At 49.4% G+C, this 22,520-nt stretch overlaps 1 protein-coding gene across 2 annotated transcripts in view; it reads right to left on the bottom strand.

Annotated features, from left to right (window-relative positions):
* Positions 1-340: 340 nt before the first annotated feature.
* Positions 341-22,520, bottom strand: part of MGAT4B (alpha-1,3-mannosyl-glycoprotein 4-beta-N-acetylglucosaminyltransferase B) — a 50,463-nt gene continuing 28,283 nt past the window's right edge. The window contains exons 1-15 of one of the 2 annotated variants that reach the window (XM_050311947.1): positions 15,971-16,223; positions 15,324-15,503; positions 14,494-14,634; positions 13,519-13,652; positions 11,064-11,110; positions 8,901-9,014; positions 8,401-8,476; positions 7,921-8,035; positions 7,030-7,160; positions 4,321-4,428; positions 3,213-3,406; positions 2,968-3,046; positions 2,423-2,509; positions 1,435-1,548; positions 341-1,359 (exon numbers count right to left, since the gene is read on the bottom strand). In XM_050311947.1, the coding sequence (XP_050167904.1) occupies positions 1,336-1,359; positions 1,435-1,548; positions 2,423-2,509; positions 2,968-3,046; positions 3,213-3,406; positions 4,321-4,428; positions 7,030-7,160; positions 7,921-8,035; positions 8,401-8,476; positions 8,901-9,014; positions 11,064-11,110; positions 13,519-13,652; positions 14,494-14,634; positions 15,324-15,503; positions 15,971-16,208 (1,782 nt within the window). In that variant the 5' untranslated portion in view covers positions 16,209-16,223 and the 3' untranslated portion in view covers positions 341-1,335. Of the gene's footprint in view, positions 1,360-1,434; positions 1,549-2,420; positions 2,510-2,967; positions 3,047-3,212; positions 3,407-4,320; positions 4,429-7,029; positions 7,161-7,920; positions 8,036-8,400; positions 8,477-8,900; positions 9,015-11,063; positions 11,111-13,518; positions 13,653-14,493; positions 14,635-15,323; positions 15,504-15,970; positions 16,224-22,520 lie in introns of those variants that run through there. The other variant, XM_050311948.1, reaches the window with a different exon arrangement.

The following is a 22,520-nucleotide window of genomic DNA, read 5'->3' as shown; positions in this document are numbered from 1 at the left end:
TCTCAGTAGAAATCACCTGTGATTGTCAAACGTGCTTGGGAACTGGTGTGAGAACATCTGAGGGCTGGGGACTGGGTTTCATAGGAAAAGCTGCTATGATTAAAATTAACTGGAAAGGATGGGTAAACTTGTCTAAAACCATACCCAAATATTGGCAGAAAAGCCTGACTCTAGTGCTGAAGTCTGTTTTTGGCACTGACTTAATGACCTTGGCTTGGCCCTGACTTCATCACCTACTCCCCAGCAGAACTTTGTGCTCTCTGGATTTCACCTTCCACTGTGGACTTGGGGGTGACTAGAGCAGCCCTGCTTCAAGTGACTCTCACTGCTGCACCAAAGATTTAAATTTAGCTTTTATTACAGTGCACATTATCTTATATATTTATATAGAGAGATGTACTTGAAAAATCAAATGTATCCAATAATAAAAAATACAGCACATTAAAGTAGTATAATGCATTCCAGTGTATAGCTGAAAGGACATTGGGATTTACACTAATCCCTACTATTTTTGAACTGGGCTACTTCTGCTTTTTTTGTTTCTCCCCCCCAAAAAAAAACCTCACATCAACAAATAACTGAAATAGTTATTTAAAAAAGATGGTTTCTGCACTCAATCTCAAGGCATGAAGACACTGGAGACTTCACCGTGAGTTAAGGGGCTGTGATCGATGCTGGCAGGCACAGTGTGGCGTATTTTATTTTTTTGTTTTCCCTGCCATACTCATAGCTCCAACCCCTTCGGATTCATTCCTCCTCTGCTGAAGGAGGGTCAGTCTTTGCCCTCGCTTAATCCTCAGCTGTGGCCAGGACCGTTGCCTGGGCGAGGGCAGGGCAGACCTCGGTCCCTGCCCGCCTCCATCCCAGCGCCGGCGGGGTCAGCCAGCAGGACTCACCATGACCAAGCCCCGCTCTGTCCCCAAACACAGCCAGAGATCGCCCTGTCCTGGGCTGAAGGTGCTTTTTGTCCCCACGCTCACTAAAGCTCGTCCCGACCCCAAACTGCCCCCTGTGTCCGTGTGTCCCGAGGTCAGCCAGCATCATCCCGAGGGGCCGAGGGAGCCGAGCAAAGCCAGCCCTCTGCACGGGCTGTTGGGTTTCGCTTTTTTGTTCCTCTTCTGGAGAAGATGACGGGGCGCCCTGGCCCTGCAGCACCGCTGGGGATGGTGGTGCCAGCCTGGCAGCAGGTTTGCCGCGGTCTGTCGGCGTGTGCCGCCTCCGGCAGCCGGCCCTGCGCTGTCCTTGTCCGGGCGAGGCGCCGCGGGGAGGAGGGAGCGGGACGGAGGGAGCAGGACCAGGGATCCACCGGTGTGTCCGTTCTGCCTCGTGCCCGTTTCACTCTGCTTTTTTGATAAAAATCTGAAAGAAGAGAGGGGTGGGATGAGAGCGACGTGCGGGGCCGTGGTGGGGACCTGCCGGGGGAGCCCGGCCTACCTCGCTCAGGATGATCCACACCGGGGAGTCGCTCTGGATGGACAGCCTGATGGCCTCCAGCGGCCCGAAGGACGGGTCCACCTCGCCCTCTGCAACACCCTTGGAGAACGAGGCCTGGTGGGGAGAGCACATGGGTGACACAGGGACAGTCCCCTGGCGTTGCCCCTCCACCTTCCCCCCTCCCTGAGGGCACCACGAGCCACCAGCCCCTGCCCACAGCTCCCCAAGGTGAGATGGGCTGAAAACCAGCAGCGTGGGTGGCCAAACAGTGCAAAACACCACACTCTGGGGAAGAAAAATCAGCTGAACAAAACAAAAAGGGGAGTATTTGGCTACTTGTCACTGCTGTGTGAAAGGGGACAGAGTGGCCTGACACCCTTTCACCCTTTTTAGGTGTGTTTTTTTTTTTTTTTTTTGAAAATGCAACTGGGATAAACCAGACAGCATGCAGAGGAACGCTAAAGTGGCAAAGTGCTACATGTCCCAGGGAATTTTTCTTTTATTTATCTATTTAGGAAAAAAAAAAAGACATCTTAGGAGGGACACCAGGGCTGAACCCCACACCAGCAGGTCCCCATAGGCTGCAATCACTCATTCTTGTCCAAGGACAGGACAAACACTAAAACAAGCTCAGGTGGCAAGAGACAAAGTCCGACCTGCAAATGGTGTGAGGACTGAGACCACAAAATCACCCACGGTGGAGGATTTTAACCCCAGGTTAAGCAACTGGATAATCTGCATAATTTGGTCCCAGCTCTGAGCAGAGACAGGCAGAAATGCAGGACCAAAAACTACCTGAAGAGGACAACCTGGTCTAAGAGGGAGGGCAGTGGAGCAAAGGAGACAACGATAATTAAATCCTGTTCCAACCTGGCTCCTGGCAAGCAGAAATGACTCTTTGCCAAGCAAAGAGCACTAAAGGTCTCGATCCACATGCAGGTGAGATGTGTTATCAAACCCAGCAGGCCACCCCGTGCCCCGCTGTACCTATCTGGATGTAGCCGTCCGGTGTCCTGCGGTATTTGACGACTGCGCCTCTTCCCTCCTGCAAAGCTTCCTTATCTGACTGCAGGCTCTGCAGAAGGAGAGGAGTTTTGTGCAAGGCCAGTGGCAAGAGCCACCCAAAAGCCCCAAGGAACAGCAGCACCCTGGAGCTGCCCACGCCAGCAGGCCCTGCCACCTCATTCCCTGCCTGGCACCCTGAGCCTCACGCCCCAGAACGAGAGGACATGTGCTGTCCTCAGGGTGCTGCTTCCACCGCACCATCCTGGCTCTGTCCCCTCCTCTGCAGCCATCCCACACATTTGAGCATCCCCTCTGCAGGCAGGACAGGCTTCCACAGCAATGCTCAGCACAGCACTGCACTCCTGAGGTGGCATCACAGCGGGTGTGACCCTCTGGCTCCAAGCCAGCACCTCTCAGAGGCACTTGAGTCTTGTTAAGATTTTTCTGGCGGCTTAAAGCAGTTCCCTTCTCTCAACCCCCTTTTGCTTCCCACTCCACCCTCACCTCAGTTCTCAATAAAACACTTACGTCAAACGGCAGAACCTCCACGGTCGTGTTGAAGAGTTTGTCTTCTGGGTGCTCGATGTTCCCGCTGCGGAAGAAGAACCTGCGGCAGAGACCAAAGCCACGGAAACCCACACTCAGCGAGGGGCAGCCAAGCAGGAGGTGGGCAAGAAATGTAATTTAAATTGCCAGAAGAGCAAAAATGCAAGTGCCTCTGCACGCTCCAGGCTGTCCCCACGCCCCCCTGCTGAGCCCACCCCGGCACTGGCCTTTCGATCCGGAGCGGTTTGAAGAAGCGGAATCTGATGAAGTCTCCGGCGGTGGGAGTGAAGGCCCAGAAGAAGTCCTCCCGCTGGTAAGCCTTCTCCAGGGTGAAGTGCTGGTAGGTTTTCAGGCTGGTGCTCACCTCGGCAGGAGGGTTGACGTGCTCTTTCCGCAGCGCCTGCTTGCCGAAGTCCTTGTCCTTGGGGGGGCACAAAGCAAAAGGGCAGAGGAGAGCCATGAGCTGCTCTTGCCCGTGAGGAACTGAGGTCCCAGCAAATAGAAAGCTCTCCATTTGCACAGCACTGAGGGATGAGGGATGGAAGTGAGATGGGGACGGCATCAGGCAGGGGAATGTGTGACTGGATGCCAGAACAGAGTTTCAGGAGAGGCAGCACAGAGAAACACTTCTGCTCTGCACTCTGATCCAGCACCAGAGAGCTTTTCATTGTCCAAGTGTCCCTGAATGCAAGTCCCTGCCCCAGGAGCTCTGGAAACAGTCCTTACACCTGAGGAGAAGGTGGCTGGGAGAGTGACAGTAGCATAAAAGTGACTAGATTGCACAGCCTGACTGGCACTGAACTGTGATCCAAACTGGATCACACCACCCATTTCCCTGGGGATCACACAGACACGGGATGAGCGCAGCCCAGGGATATGTGCTTATGGGTCCTGAACATGTATTTATGAGAAGCTTTATTTTGTTGATGTTTAAACACACATCAACAATTTAAGCTCTTACTTAGTGAGCTCTAGTTCACCTATCATCAAATCCCGGGAACATGGAGTGGGGTGGAAAGGAAGTCAGACCAATCCAGCAGTCATCTCTCCAGGGCTTTTCAGTAGATGCTTTGAAGTAGATGCCCAGTTTGGCACTTAGGATGGGTGGCCAGGCCCAGTACCAAGCCTTAAGAACTTGCAGTGACTCTTGGTGCATGTCACTGCCATTCTGAGGAACAGGAGCTATCTGTGCTCACTGTAACTCGGAATAAAACACAACCACTGCACAAAAATCCAGCTGCCACCGTCCCACCAGCCGCTGTCACTGATGTCCCCACCCAAAGGCAGCCAGTTCCCAGGTGCCACCTGCAGCTTGGACAGGCAGCTGGTACCCACCTTCAGCTTCTGTATCTTCCCAGCCAAGGAGGAGTGGGTTCCCACATGCTGGAAGAGCGAGGGCTTGAAGCGGATCCTCAGGTTTGCCTTCTGCCTGTCGCAGTGTTTCTGAAACGAGACAGTCCCGCTGTGCCCCAGGCTCAGACCTCTCTGGGCAACTGTGGCCCACGAGAGGGATGGACGAGGGCATGAGAAGTGACAGACAGCCCTGCCTCTCCATCTCCATGCCATTCTGTGTTATTTAGGCTCTGATTTGGCAAGAGGGCTTTTAACCACGCTCTGGAGAAACTGAGTGACTCTCGGCCACTCTCCCACAGGGCTCTGCTGGGCAGCTGGAGTATCCAGGTCTAAGTGCCAAATTTCTCCTTGCCAAGCATAGTTTAGAATGCTGAGCAAAACCTGTCTGTGCTCTCAGCAGGGACAGCCAGAGAATTTAGATTCTTTTGTCCTTGGCTTATTGGGAAAATATTTTTCCCAATAAGTCAGAGCTTGGGATCACCGACATCTGAAGGTACAGTAAGTCCTGGGATGACTCAGAGCCCAAGTGAACAGGTACCAAGTGTGGGCTCTTTTCGGATGGGCAGTTTCCAGTTTGCTGGCAGGCGTTGTAAGCAGATGTTCAGCACGTGCCATTGTCAAACCTGCTGGGCTGTTTCACGCCTATCCACCACATAAATAAACTTGGAGATGCAACTCCAATCCAGGCAGTGATTTTTCATAGTGTGGAGGGAGAGAGACAATGGAGAGGGAATAAAGGACAAAAGGGAAAAACACTGAGAGCGTGGGGAGGTGAGAACTCACATTTTAAAAATAGTTAATTTCTCTCAGTTTGGGGGAGCAGGACAAAAATACAGGTTAAAAGCGGCACTGAGAGGGTATTTGTTATCTGGCTTTTGCTATTTCCAAGAAAAGAAATGCATGCACACCCCTAACACCATCTGTTCTTGCAGCCTCTCACCCAGGAGAAACCCCAGCAGAAATCCCACCACGGGTGCTGTGTCACTGCATGCCTGTCACAGACAGGGCATCAAACCAAGCCCCCACCAAGGGCTGCCTGCACAGGCCTCTGCCACAGTGCAGGAAGCTGGGAAATTCCAGGCATGACCCCTGCAAGCTGCAAAGGAGATAATCCCCTAATCCAGCTCACGTTACATTAGAAAATTAAAACCAGCCACGCTAATGGGACAGAGCCTACTCATTGCCAGCAACACTGAATGCAACCCCATCAGGTCTATCTCACTCTGGATGAGGAGAGGAGGAGGAAGGGGAATGGAGGAAGTTGCAGCATCTCCTGATTTCTCTTTCTCCCCTTTTCCCCTTCTGCTAAAGAAACGTTCGCTGAAAGCAGTCTTGTCTCAGCCAAGCCAGGAGGGGGAATGGCTCAGCTGGTGGTAAGAAGGTCATCCTTTCACACAGCTCTACCACAGGTAAATCTAAAATTAGTTAAAAAAGAAAGAGCAGAATATATCCAGAGCAGGCAAAGCACTTACCAAAAGCTTGGGTCAAACAAACTTTCAATCAAAAAGACAAATCCTCCCTGCTACCAATTTGATTCTGCACAGTGGGATTTACAAGGGAAAGTCATGTTTGAAAGGGAGCTGTGCAGAGTTAATCATGCAAACAGTGGGGGAAAGGAGCCAGAAATCCACATGGAAAGTAGGTTAATTTTTAAAAAGGCAACAGGTTTAAGAGGTTTGCAGTTTCCCCTGGGAAAACCTTGGTTCCGCCAGGTAGGAAAAGATGAGCACAGACAAGTTAAGGAAGAGATGCTCCTGCACAGCAGGATCTGCATTTAATCAGTGCTCAAGCTGAGGATTTTGAAGGTGGGGACACAGAGAGCAGCATCATTCCCAGCTCCATCCCAGCATCCCACCAACATGGCTTTGCCCATGGCTGTGAGGACTGTGGGGGCTGCCGGACAGGTCTGGGGATTGCTTTGTCACACCTGAGCACAGGGTGAGTAAATAGAGTATGTTCAGAGGGGAGACAGGTGAGTATCTGGTGGTGAGCTCATCTTTCACCTGCTGCCACACGCTTTCCTCCTCTGCCCTTCCCACTCACTACAGCCCCTCACTGCTGCTGCTGATGGAAGCTCAAGCACAACCTCCGCGGGGCGCGTGAGCTCACGGCTTCGTGTGGACATGGCTCTGCAAACGGGATGGCAGCACGAAAACAGAGCCCATTTCACCTCTCTGCACCCTCCTAGAAACCCTGACAAGAGCTTTGTGTGCTCTGGCTTCGCTCTGGCAGCCTGTGCAGGGTCATGCGGGGTGAGCTCTCTGGGCAGCCTCCCTGTGTGCTCCGGGCGGGTACGGCACACGGGGCTGGCGTCAAGGGGTCATTCCAGGGTTACAGGCAGCGAGCAGGGAGTGGCTTCAGGGAGAGGAGCACACCGGAGTGAAAAACAACACTGAGGAATGGGGAACAGCTACTGCCCTGGAGGACTGGAGGAGGAATACCCTGTTAGTGCTTAGATGCAGAAATAATGCCTTTTCTGGCACTGCAGAATACAAAAGCCTGAACTCCCAGGTCTCTGCTCGCACAATCCACAGGGACACCCTGCAGCACGCTCCACAGGGATGGCACAGATTGGGGCAAAGTCAGTCAGCACCAGAGCTCACAGGAAAGGTCCTCTGGAGACACAGCCAAGCGTACATTTGCCCCCACACACGACAGAAGGTTTTCCTTCAACTGGGGTTGTTTACGTACTGCATCTTTTTCAGGGTTGCAGACTTTCACCCAAAGGATGTGATCCAGCAGCCAGTCAATGGGTTTGTCCTTATAGAACATCAGGATGAACTCCACGATCAAGCTCAGATCCAGAGACTTGAACATTTTTCCTACAGCACAAAGAAAGAGGCGAGAGAGAGGAGCTGTGGTGTGAAATGGTCAAGAATCAGAGCTGGGGAGTAAAAACTTGGGAGACTGGGCTGTGATGGCTGGATCTGTCCATCTCTCTACGTAAAGGAAATACCATGTGGCTCTGGTTTATGTACCAGCACTGCGGGCACTGCTAATACAGTTCCGGATTTAATATTCATCACAGAATTAGAAAGCATTAGAGTCTCACAGGTCACAACAGTATCAAAAGGTCTAAAACTCTCCCATTCAGTAGTAAGAAATAAGGATGAAAAACATTCAGCCAGCTGCAGGACAGCCCATTTCCTGCCCCAAAAACTACAAGTTTTAAGCCAATCAAACTCGTATCCAAAACAACAGATCAAACTGCTACTGCAACCATGTACTGCTGTTCCCAAAATAGTTCTGGGCTGATGTAAACTTCCTTTTGAACACTCTTAGGCAAATCCAGATCCCATCCAGCCTAAAAGCTACTGGTCACATTTAAGCTTCTGTCTGTCAGCTGGGCCACTGACCAGGTTTATTTTTACTAAAAATGAGTATCACCAGTACCAGCTGCGAGGATCCTTCTCCCCTGTGCAAACACAAGGGTCATTGCAAAAACAGGCAGGGATCAAGTCCAAGTATTTTACCATCTCGTGGGGACAATTTGTTTGACCAAGAGCATAAAATGCTGGCAAGAGCCAGCAGTCACTTGTGCCTGTGCCTGAAAGGACTGGGGTGAGCAGGGGAGAACGTTACCAATGAACCCCAGCTGAGAGAACTCCAGGATCATCCACTCCTCAGAGGGCTGCTGCAAGGCAAAGTTCTTCATCGTGCTGAGATAGTTTGGTTTGGCCACAATATCATCCTCCAGCTGCAAGAGGAAAGGACACTCAGTGCCAATGACACATGCAGGTCACAGTAACACTCTCTCTATGCAGAGCAATCCCACCACAGACCAGAGGAAAGCTTTGGCACAGACCCAGTTTATTTCAGAAGATGCTCCAAGCAGATTTTTCTCATTCAGTCTAAAAGGCAAAGGAAACAAGGATTCCTGCCCTCCCTAGGTGGGAGGCCTCCAAGTCTAAAAGTACTTTAGAAACCCATCTTTTGAACCTATCAGGTTAAAACTCGCTGCCACTCTGCTGTATCACACAACTGGACATGCTCTCAGCTGGTAGGAAACACAATGAACTCTCAGGTACTCCCATCTTCCTCTGCCCCCAGCACCACACCCACCTGCACGTAATAAATGCCTTTGGACTGGGCATACATCATTAAAAAGCAGTAGTCCAGGTTCTGCTTCGTCCTCCACCTGCAAGAGACAAAGACAATGAGAGTTCTGGCTTCTCCTGGGATATTGGGCTTGGTTTGAGCCAAGAAGGTGACACAGCTTGGGAGGTAGAGGGGATGGCATTCAGCCTCTCCCTTTTGGTCTCACACTGGTCAGCTAAGAGTTACTGGAAAGCTCAGGGACTCCCAAAGTGAAGATTATTTGGGTTAAAACGAGCCCCTTGTTTGGTGTTGGAAACACCACAGCACAAGGCAAGCCTGGCAAAGCTGGTGCCAGCTGGTGCCATCCCTGCCACATCACACCACATCCTTCCAGATCTTGGATAAAGCAAGTTTAAGGGCCTTGCCTGGCCCTGCAGAAGAGCTTTCTCTGCTGCAGTCAGTGGGGAAGATGCTACAGTTCCTCAGTTCAGGGCTTGCTTGTTTATAAACTCATTGATTCTTACCTGACTCTTTCCTTGGGGTCCCCAAAGGATTCCCGCAGGTGGGAGAAATCAGGATAGAAATGCGGAGACGGGGAAATTACCTCCAGGAGACCTGAGTGTATTTCCTTTGGGAATCTGAGGGAGGAAAACAGCAGTAAACAAATACCTCCACGTCTGACCCATCACTGAGCCGCAGACCCAAACAAAAAATACAGCCCCTAAGGTCAAGCTTCCCCGGCAGCTACTGCACTTCCAGGCCTCACCAAAGGACGTCAGCAGGGATTGCCATGGAGTTTTTAAGCTGTTCTCTCCCTCCCACGGTCTCTATTAGCCCCACACGCTCCTCCTCCCTCCCTTGCACACACACACACACAGGTCAGCTTTAAGGACCAGCCATGAGCACCATGTACTCTTTACAGGATTAAACGACCAGCAGACGGGTTCACCAAAGAAAGGACTTGCTGGCATTACTGGCATTTAGAGATTTCCCAAATGCATCAGTAATTAAAATTAATTTTGCCGAGATTATGCTGTACATTTCTGCTAAGTTGCTTAAAACACCGCTGTGCTGCAGTTCAGAGAGCCAGCAGGAATTCTACCTAGTTCTCTTATGCTGATAAAATCAGCATCTACTTTTCCTATAATGCGCTTTTAAGAACCCTTTAAAGAGTCAAACAGAAAATAATGTCACCCATCTGAAAAGCAGGCACCTACATCACCCTTGCAAGCAATACCCCGGGATTGCTCTAACTGTGAGAGATAAGCGGGAAAACCAGTTATTTTTATACTGCCTTTTCGAGCACATTTGGTGCAAGGCTGGTTTCCTTTGTTTGTGCAGAGTCTGGAGGACGGGAGATGGGGCAGAGGGAGACAAAGCAGCGAGGTTGCCAAAAACTTCTCACTTATTTTCCCCTTCCTTATTCCTTCCCCGGGACTGGCAGGTTTTTCAGCTAACATTTTCAAATCTTCCCTTCCTCGGGCAGCAGCGAAACAGCAGCTTCTCGCTGAGCTGACAAAATCTGCACTGAGGCAGCAACAGCTTTTTCCCTCCTGTGAGAGGAAAGTCCAGCCTGCCCTGGCCCCACACCACCTCAATTCAATTTGGAAGAAAAATAATTTCAGTGAATCAGGGAGGGGCAGGAGGCACTGGAGAGGGGGATGACGAGAAATCAAATCATTAAGTCAATTAAAGTTTCAGGTCTTCTGCGCAGAGGCGCTCTCTGCAGCGGCGCCCGGTAATTTCATCAGGATCCATCGGACAATCAGTCCATTATCCCCCGATAAGTGCGTCCTCCTGCCAGCAGGCAGAAGGAGGGGAGCCCTGCCAGCTCCTGCACAGCAAGATGGAGGGCTCTGTTTCAGCTCTTCTGCAAGTGCCCGGGAACACAACCCTCACCACGCACTTCCCAGCCCCTCTCCCATCATTGGCTCGGGGACGGGAGGATGTGCTGCCCTTTCGCTTCTCCTTCGCAGGGCGACTGCGATCCTTTGGAAACACGCAATCGCAGGAGCTGGACGGGAGTCACTGCCCCTTCTCTCACCACCTTCTCCCTTTGCCTCAGAGCTCTGACGCCGTTAACGCCTGGACCGGCTCTGGGTTAATAATCCAACACCAGCTTTGGCTTAAACAGCCACAGACGAAGCTGCAAAACCCACTAAGGCTCCAGGACATAAATAGCAGCCAGCACAAGAGACAAACGTAACTAGAGCCTGGAACAAGGGGAAAACAAACAGGCTGGAGCGGGAAGAAAGATGGATCGTGGATTTTTAAAGCAAAATAAAGGCAGGAGCATTTGGGTGTGCTTGCCACACTGCCCAGATTGCACAGAACGGGTACAGGGCTGCACTAGACACAGAAACAACTGGAAATTTAAATAAGCCATCTCCTCACAATGCCCCAGGACAGAAGGAGCAAAGCAGAACGACATGACTGCCTGTGTTGAACGCTGCGAGCACAAAGCAGAGTCCTGGAAGCTGCATATGGGATGCATTTTGGAAGAAGCAGAAAGTGGAAGCAGCAATAGCAAAGAGAGCCCAGAATTTAAAAACAGGAAAAAAACTCCCTGAAACAACAGCAAAATGAGATGGGGAAGCAGAAAAGTATGTGTTTTCTCCTTAATGAAGCTATTCCCTGGCCTTGCTGCAGGCACAAGCTGCATGCTGAAGCCACTTGGAAATGCTTACAAGTTTTTGATATTCTCTGCCACTCCGGCTGTGTACTGTGGATCCGTCTGAAAACAAAAGAAAAGCAGTGTTAGAGCCTTGAGCCTCAGCCTGCGTATCCCGTGGCTCAGAAATCATCTTCAACACACCCTGGGGGTACTGTCAGCACCTCTGTGCCATCTTCATTCACCTTCATGTCTCCTTTTAACCAGTTTTACTCTCACGAGCCCTCCTTTGTGGCCAGTGTTAAACAAAGGCATCACACACCAAAATCCATCCCAAAGGACTCAAGGTCCTGCACATCTTCCCCATGTGCTCTCGTGGCACTTCTGCCCCTGCCAGCACCAAGTGTTGTCACAAAGTGTTAACTGCTGGGCTATTTATTTTTCCCTACACCCACTGGCTTGCATCCAAGTGAATACCCTTGGCAGAAGAAGTTCTCCATCCCTTTGGTGAAAAAGAGGGGTGCATTTTTCATTTCAGGTTAATTTGGACACTTTCCTTCCTAAAAACCCCCAGTTTGTTCCCACAGTCAACCTGGCAACCCGTGTTGGGAGATAAAGGTCGGCAGCGCCGCTATCTGTGGATGAGATAAGTGCAAACACGGGGAAAGGCCCGGGACAGAAAACATCTGCAGAGTTACTGGGAAAACAAAACCCCAGAACAAAGGGCAGGAGACCCCAGAGCAAAAACTGTTCCTGTTTTCTGGTGGTGGCATTGTTTTGGGCAGTCAAATGGATCACAGGACCGTGGTGGATCTGCAGACGCAGCATCGCAGGAGCCGGGACCAGCTGCTGCTGCGCTCAGCGCCGGGTGGAGGTGAGAAGTGAGACACCAGGGACATGTGTCACAAGCTGAGGACAGCACTTCCACACTGGAATGGTGACAAGGGAGGGTTTTCTCGAGAGGAAAAGGTCCCTTTCCTAAATAGGGCTCAGAGTCCCAGCGCTGGACTGATTTCTTACCTCGGGGCTGCCAAAAAAACAGCAACGGGAAAAACAAAGGCAGGAAACATGCAGCTCCACTCCAAGTGTCTGAAACAGTGGGTTGGTGACAGCCAAGCTGGCCACCTCACCCCAGGGCTCCCCTCCAGCAGCCAAGGAGCTCCCAGGTCTCCCAGGCAGCCCAGCCACTGCAGATGACACCTGCAGTGGCTCTTGGAAATGAGAAGTCCCCATCCCACAAGGGACATGCAGTTGCTGCACTTGTGCTGAGTCTCCAAACTACTCAGCATCTGCTCCAGGTTCATACCCTCTCCACTTTTTACTCTTTATCCAGTGCCCAAAAAGCCCTAACAACTGCAGGAACATGGAGAAAGGCTCTGGGAAGAGGCAGAGCAGGCACAGAAGTGGGTGTAGCTCCAAGGGTGAACTTTGCCAGAGGCAACAGTGACAAAGGTGGGATCTGCAACAACTGCCACCACTGTTACTGGGATATGGCATGTGTGCTCCTGCACTTCACAGTATCAGAATTAATTTATTTGTTGTTCACTTCCCTCGTCACAGGTACACATGAAAGTCAGGAGCTGCCACCACAGCATGCAAGTTATTTCCAAGTCAACTAAAAATAATATTACTGCAGTTTAAAACAGCTGGTTTGGGTCAAGTTGCTTAAAACCTCTTATGCTTCAACTCACACACTGCAAAAACAGCCACCAAAGCTGCCCTGGCTCCAAGGCAGGCAGATGACAGCCAGGAACAGACCTTGTCCTGGGCACTTGGGCTGCACCCATCTGTGCACACTTTCTTGTACAAAATACCAGTCAGAGCCCCTAAGGCCAAATGCTACTCAAAATGTCACATTATGGGTAAACAGGCAGCAAACCCGGACATTCATCTCTGCTCTGCTCCCAGTAACAGGCTACTGAGGTTTATCTTTCTCACCGGATTTCTGGAAATTAAGACAAATGCACTTCAGGCTCAAGAAAATAATCCTGAGGGGAAAGCCATGGAGAAAAATAACCATCTAAACCCATAGATAAAAGCAGCTCTTGTGGATTAACGTATCAAGGCTTTTTAGCCCTTGGATTCAGCAACTGACTCTGGGCTCCAGGCACCAGTACAAAGAGGCAAATTAGTCTCAGCCCAGAATCATCGACTCTTGGGTTTTGAGAGCGGGTTAGTGCTGTCCTACAGGTACGTGGTGAAACGGATCTGCTTCAGAGCTCCCCAAGACATGGTCATGGGGCTCCTTCAGCACATTTAGGGAATAACCACTCAAGCACCCTGCAAGAGGCATCAGGATTTAGATGAGATGTGCCCCACAGGCAGCTGCTAACGTGACATGTTTGCCTGCTCACATCCTGACCCTCTCTGGCCCAACCGGGTGTTTCATTTTGGGCAAGACACACCTGATGATCCTGGGCTGGGCTCATCCTCCCAGCAAGCAGCAGAGCTGGTGGCTGGGTCAGCAGTGTCCTGTTTGGCAGTGGGATGGGGCCAGGGAAACTGGGCAAACTGGGAAAGCTGTGTCTTACCTCGGCAATGAGGACAACGATGACGGAGTCCTCCTTCTCCTGCTGAGTGAGCTCTGAGATGAGGGAGTTGAGGGTGTCGGTGAGGTAGGAATGCACCTCCCGCTTCACGCTGGGGATTCCCATCACGACGGACACTGCCCAGGGCCATGGAGAGATTTTAGAGAGGGGGCTGAGTTGGGCAAGACACTTTGCCCTGCTCCCTGACCCCCTCATGGCTCACCTGCTCAGGGACAGGCTCTGTCATTAAAGCCCAGCAGTGAGCAGCAGGTTGGTGGGTTCCTGGGCTACGCAGGGTTCCCACACTCCTGTCCCCCAGCCCAGTGCCAACCAGCAGCACCCCAGTGCACCAGGCTGGCAGGGCACCCATGGCTGTCAGATAGACCCTGCCTTTTCTTCCTGAAGGAATGATGTCTCAGGAAACACCCAAAACCCCTCTCCCGTCCAGAGGCCTTTTCAGCCTGTGAACGGCAACTTCAAGACCACTCCTGTTCTCCAAACCCCTCCCATGGCCAGAAGCACTTCAGTTTAGGAGAGGCAAGTCAGTTCTTTGGTGTTGGGTTGGGATTCAGGAGCAGGGGGGAATTATCTAGTAACCCAAGTCCTGTTCCAAATGGGATTTGTCTCCTCAGATGGATTAGAGTTTCCATGAAGCACCTGCAAACTATGCATTATCTGAGCCCCTTCCAGGCAAAGGCTAGAGCATTCTGGAGATGGAAAGCAGCAAACAACATCTGGCAGAAGCATCGAGAACATTTTGGGGCCAGTCCAGAGCACAGACAGCACTCCCCCATAGACTCGCAGACGTGACATGGCTTACCCACCCCACATGTCACGACACCAAGGAAGCTTGCATGATGCATGCAGCCGTTCCTCCAGTCCTGCTCATTCCTGTACCACAGACAGGCCCGGAGGAAAGGGGAGGGACAGGCACCAAGGTGAGGAAGAGCACCAGAAGCAGCACTAATTCCCATTTACCTCCAGTGCGCCCCTGTCCCACATGCACGGCTGGCTGCAGACTGTTCTCCTTAGACAGCAAATGTGGCAAATGATGGAAGATGGTGGGAAGGTGCAGCACATTCTTGTTGGTGATATTCCACAGTTTTAACTTGGTTTCGTCTTAAAAAGGAAAAGGGAATCAATTGCAAGGCACAGTAGGTAGGAAGAGACTGCAAGGCAAAAAGCCTTTTTAGAGCAGCCTGGCCACCCGAGACTACTGCTGGGTTATAAAAAATCAGGCCAACCTTTAACATGCTACCACAAACCCAATTAAAGTTCAGCAGGAGCCAGGAGGGCCTCAAAGAAATCCCAAAATATTTGGGAAGGAGAGGGGAGAATGAAGATAAAATGAAGGTCAAATCAGATCTTTCTGTAGAGATCCAATTTTCTTCAACCGAGCAACTTAAGAAAAAAAAAAAAAAGAACAAATAAATTGGCGAGGGGTGCTCAGCCAGCCCAACTCCTTCCTCCCCCCTCTCTTTGGATACCCATTTTCCATATGGATTCAATACAGCCATAGGAAACGGTGTGTATGACTTTCAAGGGAGGGGAAAAAAGCTTGTAAGCAAGCAAATTGGCAAATATCCTCAGCAGAGGCAAATCTCTGTTTAATGATGCATGTGCACCTCTAATTAAACAGGAGTTTAAGAGCTCCCAAGTCCCTCTGAACTCCACAATATGCTCGTGCCAGGGGAGAGAAGAGCAGGTCCCGTCCACAGCCCTGCACACACGCACACCTCTCTGCCTCCTCACTAGCAAACAGCTTCAAAACCGCCCGAGACCCTCATGAACTCCTCTTGTTTATTCACCAGATAAGCTGCTCCAGGTCCGGTTGATATCCCGCAGGGCCTGCTTCTCCGAGAGCGCTCTCTTGATCTCCTCCAGGACCAGGTTGAGCTCCTTGGAGCGCTTCAGGCTCTCCTGCTCGGCCGCGTGCAGGCGGTCCCGGAGGGCGAGGAACTCCCGCTGGTAGATGTCCACAACGTCACCTGGGGACGGGAAAGAGAGAGAAGCTTTGTCCTCTGTGCTCGGGAGGTTTCCAAGGCACAGAAGCAGTGACCATCACTCACACCTCTCCTGCCTCCCCAGTCCTTAAATCACGGATTTAATGGGACCTGTGGTCCAGCATTGGTGAGAGGGTCGGCGAGAGGGCAGGTTAAGTTGCAGAACAAAATGAAGTTACTCCCTTTTTTCTGTTTTGACTTGGGTTCTGGGTCATGTAGAAACAGAATCATAGAATTGTTTAAATTGGCAAAGACCTCTAAGATCATCAAGTCCAACCGATAACCCAGCACTGCCATGTTCACCACTAAACCACGTTCCCAGGTGCCACACATACACATCTTTTAAATTCCTCCAGGGATAGTGATTCTATCACTTTCCTGGGCAGCCTGTGCCGATGCTTTACAGACTTTTCCATGAAGAATTTTTTCCTAATATCCAATCTAAACCTCACCTGGCACAACTTGAGGCTGTTTCCTCCTTGTCCTGTCACTTGTTACTTGGGAAAAGAGGACAATCCTGGGACCCTGAGTGATGGAAAGTGAGATGCTGGCAAGGGGAAACGTTACTCTGCAGTGAGATGAGGGTTCAGACTGCACCTCCTCCAACTTCAGAAGAGAGTCCCAAATTTTAAGAGTCAAAAGAGATCTTGGGAATCTAACCTCCCCAAAACATGTCAGGATAAAGAACATCACATGGCAATATCTGCCTGGATGCTTATATAAATTCAAGTGTTTGGATACAAACTTTAAAGATGCATCATAAACCTAATATATAAAATAGAAACTTCTGATAAGGCAACAAAGCCTTTTGTTTTGAAACAACATCTTCTCCCATGCCCTGCTTAGGCAATAAAACAAGAGCCTTCAGCTGGAACTAACTATTCAATAGCTGGGAGTGGAATTGGTGAGGCACTAACAAACCTTCCTGGGATGTTTTTTTCCCTATTATTAATGAAACTGTTCATTAAAAATACACTTTTATCTGTGGTCACCCATGTGTTTTCAGTACAACCATAACTCACAGGACTATACTCAGAACAGATTTATCCTCTGAATAGTAGACTCTTAACCCAAACACAACCAGGAGAGCTAATGACCAAAAATACTGCACTGGAACTTCCCAATGCAGGACTAAATATAAATCAAAGCAATTGAAAAAAAGATACACTGACTGCATCAACAACTTCTATTTTGGGGTCCATAAAGAAAAAGAAAAAGGAATTTTGAGGATCAGACATCCAGCTCCAAAGCACAGAGTTTCCAAGACAACAGTGCTTCCCAGTCCAGATCCTGGTAATGCTTTTGCCTAGGAAAAGTTTCTCTTGTTCACTCTTTTCCCCCAGAAGAATCTTCTTCAAGACTCACTGCTTTAGCACAAGTCCCCCTCCAAGGCAGTCTGGCTCCTATTAACCTTCTGACACTATTTTCAAAGCCATGGCACGCGGGGAGGGAGCAGAGGAAGTTACACCCATTCGATTACTCCGTCCATCTGACAACACGTTATTCAGAGAAAGCCAAGGACAGGCATAAACAAGACCAGTCCTTCCTTTTTCCTGTGCGGTGCCACTCGCCCTCCACTCCCATCGAGAAAACGCTTTCAAACGTGCAGGAAAGCAGGTTAACACCCAGCTCTGAGAGCTGCCACAGGAACTCACAGGAGGATATCAGCTCTAAATTGACTCCACGATGAGTAAGACCTGCTGGTACCTCTCAGGCACAAGAATACACCTTTCAGCTCTCCAGTATTCCAGATTACAGGTTTTCCTACTTGTATCTTTTACCGGCCGCGTCTGTGAACGCCAGCAAGGAGCAAGTCTCACTTTCTGTTTGTGCACGGCACGATGGCTCGGGCAAGGCTGGAAGCATTTGGCTCTTGGCATCCCGGGGGGTTCCTATCCCATGGATGCTATCAAAGCCAAATCACAGCTAAAGGCTGCCATTAGAACTTGTTCTGCAATACCTGGAGCAGAGTAAAGGCGAGGCTTTGCACTTAATGGCTTTTTCCAGAGCACTGCACTTCATTTGTGTCAGATTTAGAAGGGAAATGTCACTGATTATTCAGTCACTAATGACCTGCCCGCTGAAGCCAAAAGCTGTACTTTTCCTTAGACTGCAATGGTGATGTGCAGTCAACCATTTGCTGCTTTTCTGCCTAATGGTTGGAAGTGAAATTGTATTTGTTTCCAGCACTCTTGTCCTACGATGTCTTCGCGGGCTTTCCATTCTTTAATTAAAATTTCATGAAATTTAAAAGCTGATCGATCATGACTGGTCCTGATGACAGCTTGAACAATCCTAGACAAAGCCCGAGATGGGAGTACAGTTTCCCATGAATTTCCAGTAATTTTGCACTCGTCAGCCTGCAGTGACACGTGGTTGCAGATCGGTGTCCTCACAAAAACCCTCACTGCTCAGCCAGGGAGGGCTCTGAAAACCCACGAAGGGCAGCAGAGGATAAGAGAGGGGAATTGGCTCCCATCTCTACAAGCAAGGTTGGACACAGAAGTGATTTGCTGCTAATTAGGCTGAACAAATTTTTCAGCTCGTGTCAGTTCAGCACAGAGCCTTTACTTACCTTCCAAAGCAGCAGCACTCGCTATCTACATATTTATTGTATTCCCTCACAGCACAAGATAACAGAGCTCTTAAAATATCCCCAGACCCAACGCACTGCAGGACAAAAACTCCCAGCTATAACAGCTATAACTATATCTAAACAAAAAAGATTGAGCTTTTCTTTTTTTTTTTTTTTTCTTTTTTTCTTTTAGAGAGAACACATTGCTTTGGGCTTAAAATATACTGGTTTAAGAAAGAAAGAAGGTGTTAGGTGACAGGCTGCAGGACAGACCTGGGAGACCAAAAAACCTCTCAAAATTGCAGCACACATGGTGCATGGCCAGGGCCCTGCAAAGAACCCATTTCTCACGTTGCCAGGGCCCATATTTGCACTCAGTGGTTTTTCACAAGCTGTTTTTAGAAGCAGGCTGGCTGTGAAGTTCCAGGAGGGCATCAAGCATCCTCCGGTGCTCGGCAGGGCGGGGAAGCAGCGCTGGGCACAGCTGAGTGCCAGTCACCATCTGTCCATCCCATGCTCACTGGAGCAGATCTGGAGGGGGGATCCCTGGAGTAGGGAGCAGCCTGAGGCTGAGGGACAGAGGCCACAGAAAGCATCCAGTTGAGCGTCATTCACTGACCAATGTCCCCCCACGCTCCCTTCTCTCTCCAGCCACAGCTGCCAGGCTTCATTTTCTTAGCTGAGAACTCTGTCCTGGGTTTGCTGAGCAACAACACACACCACTGGTGAAGCAGCGGGCAGGGATGGCTTGAATAGACCCCTTCAGGAGCTGAAACTCCTGAAACATTCCAACTCGGAACATTCTGTGATCCTGTGATTTCCCAGCAGCCAGGATGCAGCAGATGGGCACACGCTGGTGGGGCTAATGGATGCCCCAGGGGCCTTATGGATGCCCCACAGAGCTGAGCTCCTGTAGCCTTCCCAAGGGATTTGTCCATGCAAGACAACACCTGTTTAATAAAAAGTATTTCTCCACGATGGAGAATTCTGTGGCTTCACTCTTATTCAAGTGACTATTAAGTGCAAACCATGTTTGCTAGCAGAGGTGAGGGCTGGGACAACTGTGTCCACTCTGCTTATCCATTTTCAGTCTATGAGTGAAAGCAAAATACCTAATCTGGTCCTAAACCAGCAGATGGCCACAAAAACCAGTCCAGTGCCAATAAAACCCCCACCTTGAAATCTCACACAGTCATCCACATGTACAAATATATATATGTATATCTATATATACAGTCAGGAATGTTATAATTCTGTATTTTGCACTCTTCTTTCCAATCACACTCCAGCCTCCCAGGGAGTCTGTGGTGCATTTTAAACACGTCCATATTTCAGGCCCAATTACTTCTGGTTTTGTTCTCTGCCAATAAACCTCCCCCAGCAGGGCAGACCCACGGCCAACACCAGAGAGTTCCCTCCAATTCAATCTTTTCAGAAGCAAGAGCAAAGGCTTTGCTAGCTGGATTTGCTTCTCATTAGGAAGACTTTCAAGAGACTTGGTTTAAAAACTAAAAACAACCCTCAAACCTCTAAAGTGTTTATCTCCATAAAATCTCGGCTCCAAGAGAATAACTGTACCTTTTGACCGGCTGTCGCAAGAGTTCCCAGGGTGAAAGGAGCCAAGAAAAAGTGCAGTTCCCTTACAGTGTAAGTGAAGTTGGAGCAGAAAATCAAACTGCCTACAGAAAATTTCTCTGTAATGACTGTTCTCCCTCATTTTGTTTAAAGCACCTCTTTAATAAATAACTGCTCCCCCTCTAGGGCTTGCAAGGGCCTGGGGGGTCTCCAGAGCACACGAACAACCCCCTCCCCATGCTACAGCATCTATGTTATCCAAAAATGCAAACAGTGAAGCACAGGAACCAGGGCCCAGCCATTTACAGCAGCTCCTGGAGTTCAGATGATGATTAGGGAATTTTTTTTTTCCTTTTACGTTTTGATGTTTAATGATTTATATAATGCTGGCACTGCTCCACGCATTACACTCTAGATTGCCCTGATTGAATCGCAACATTCATTAGGTCCTTTGCTAACAGAATTCCACTGGACCATTAAAACGGATAGAGGGAGTCACTGTGCCGTATCGGTGAATTAAATTCAGCTGCAAAAAAATGGAATAGCCCTGCTTCCCACGGAAATCTGATGGCTGGTGCAGCACACAGGTGTCGGGCACTTTGCACACAGGTACACAGGGATCGCAGTAGCTCCACAATAAACACTTTAAAAGCAGTTAAAAGCATTACAAGCAAATCGCTGCCCTTTGGTTATTTGGCTGTAGGACGCAGAAACCAGCTTTACACACTCATCATAAAAAATTCCCCCCTGAATCATCGACCCAAAAAACACTGGGAAGAGACTCTCTCAGGGTATGTGGAGCTACAGGTAAGTTGTGACAGAAAAAATGCTCTTTTAAGCAGCAGAAAGAAAAAGAGAAGATAGCTCAGCATCAAATATATCTCCCCCAAAGTCACTGCCCTTGCCAGGTAGGATAAAGATTAAGGAGCTCTTTTCCTTCAAATCTAAAGAAACACTAATGGTGCTCCTGTGAGATGACAAAGAAGAGAGACACATCAGCAGAAAATCAAATACTGTCGAGGCCAGACTTTGAGGAGTGGGTGGTATCTGGCAGGGTGGACCTCCTGAAAGGCTCCAGCAGTCGCAACTATCCTGCTGGGGGCTGATTTTTCCCCACAGAAAGTGTGAGCAGTGCCATCACCACACAGCAGACACGGATGCTCTATTCAGTAAACATTATGTGACATTTACATCTCCACTGTGTCCCAAACCACCTGGATACTCAGTCAAAACAGACATTTTCTACCTGCTGCTTAAAAAAATATACCTTAAGTTTCTTTATTGTAAGGTTTTTACTTTTTTTTTAAGAAAAAATGTTTTTAAAGCAAAACAAATTTTTAAAGAAACTTTTCCAAGTCTTTTTAAGTATATTCTGTTATAAATTGTGGTCACCACCAAGACAGAAAGTTCAACACGGAAAGTAGAATCTTTAGTACCCCTAGAAAGCTGATTATTATTGGGAAAACAGCTACAAGTGTGGAGAGCTTCAGGCAGGGCTGGGACCAGGGAAGCAGAGAAGTGGCACATGGGATTCCCAGGTCAAAGCAATCAGGCTGGGTTAGATTGTGACACTGGCACTGGCAGTCACCAGAGTCACAGAATGGTTTGGGTTGGGAAGGACTTTAAAGCTCATTTCATTCCACTCCCCTGCAATGGGTAGGGATGCCTTCCACTAGACCAGGATGCTCCAAGCCCTGTCCTTGAACACTTCCAGGGATGGAGCATAATGGTCACCAGTGGTCAAAGCAGTCATCAAAACAGCAGCTATGGTTTAGTTCCTTGTTTTCATCTTCTGCCCTTTATTTACACTTTGTTTCAGTTCAGTCCCTACCTACAGTGTGAGCTATCCTGAACTGGGGCTGAATAATGTATTTTGGTGTAACTACCACCACAACACACCCCTTGGTGCCACTCCTACACTCCAGCTGTGCTCAAGTGCTGTCCTGATTGGACACAGAGCCATTCTGGAGCACCAAGAGTCTGTGGCATCTTACAAAAACCAGTACCCACCCTTCTTATCCGGTAAAGGGCACTGGTTGCCCAGGTGGGCGATGGCAGGAGGAGCCACTCTTTGCAGTCAGTGCCCACCCAGCTGCTCAGGCCAGCACCACAGAGGCTCTTGTGCTGCCCCTGGGTCAGCTGCTGGGTTTGAGCATCCCACTTCATCACCGTCACGCTGAGCCAACACATCAGCCCGAGCAAGAGGCTTATTAAAAGTCAGCCTGTCTGAAAAAATGATCCTCAAATAAAGACAGCGCTTTGCCCAGCTCCAATCTAGTGTGTGTGTGTGTCTGAGTGTGTGTGTGCTGCTTTCTTTAATACAGCCATTTAATAAGAGCCTGTGGTATATTGAACAGCATTTCAACCTTCAGCAGCTCCACGTAATGAGATAGAAATGCAATGCATCTCTGCACTGACGGTCCCTCCCGAGGGAACACGGGCACCTTTAAGTCACTATTTCTTTTTGCAGCAGTAGGTGTTGATCATATTTCTGTTGCGCTGCTCCTCGCTGGAGTTTAATGTTGTCTCAGCACGCACGTCACCAGAAGGAAAGAGGAAAATTCATATCCCCTGCGCCTCGTTATTCAAAAGTAGGAGCAACTGTTTGCATTTGAGATTCAGTTCAGACAACAGGCATGCAGATCTTTCAAAAAATAAGCTTTTTTTTTTTTTTAAGTCCTAAGTAGTAAGTTTTCAGGCATGGGGACGAGTAGATTTCCCATTTTGGGGATGGTAAAACATAATACAGATGGTGAACACTGTAAATCCCCATTCCAAGGAGGAGAACAAGTCACAGAAGTGTCTCCACACAGACCCAAGAGCCCCTCAGGGAGCTGCAGGGAGGATGCAGG

Source organism: Myiozetetes cayanensis, unplaced genomic scaffold, assembly GCF_022539395.1.
Source record: "Myiozetetes cayanensis isolate MyiCay16 unplaced genomic scaffold, myiCay2020 scf17, whole genome shotgun sequence".
Classification (NCBI taxonomy): Eukaryota; Metazoa; Chordata; class Aves; order Passeriformes; family Tyrannidae; genus Myiozetetes; species Myiozetetes cayanensis.
Note: the sequence above shows the minus strand (reverse complement) of the source record. Positions and strands in the feature narration are given on the sequence as shown.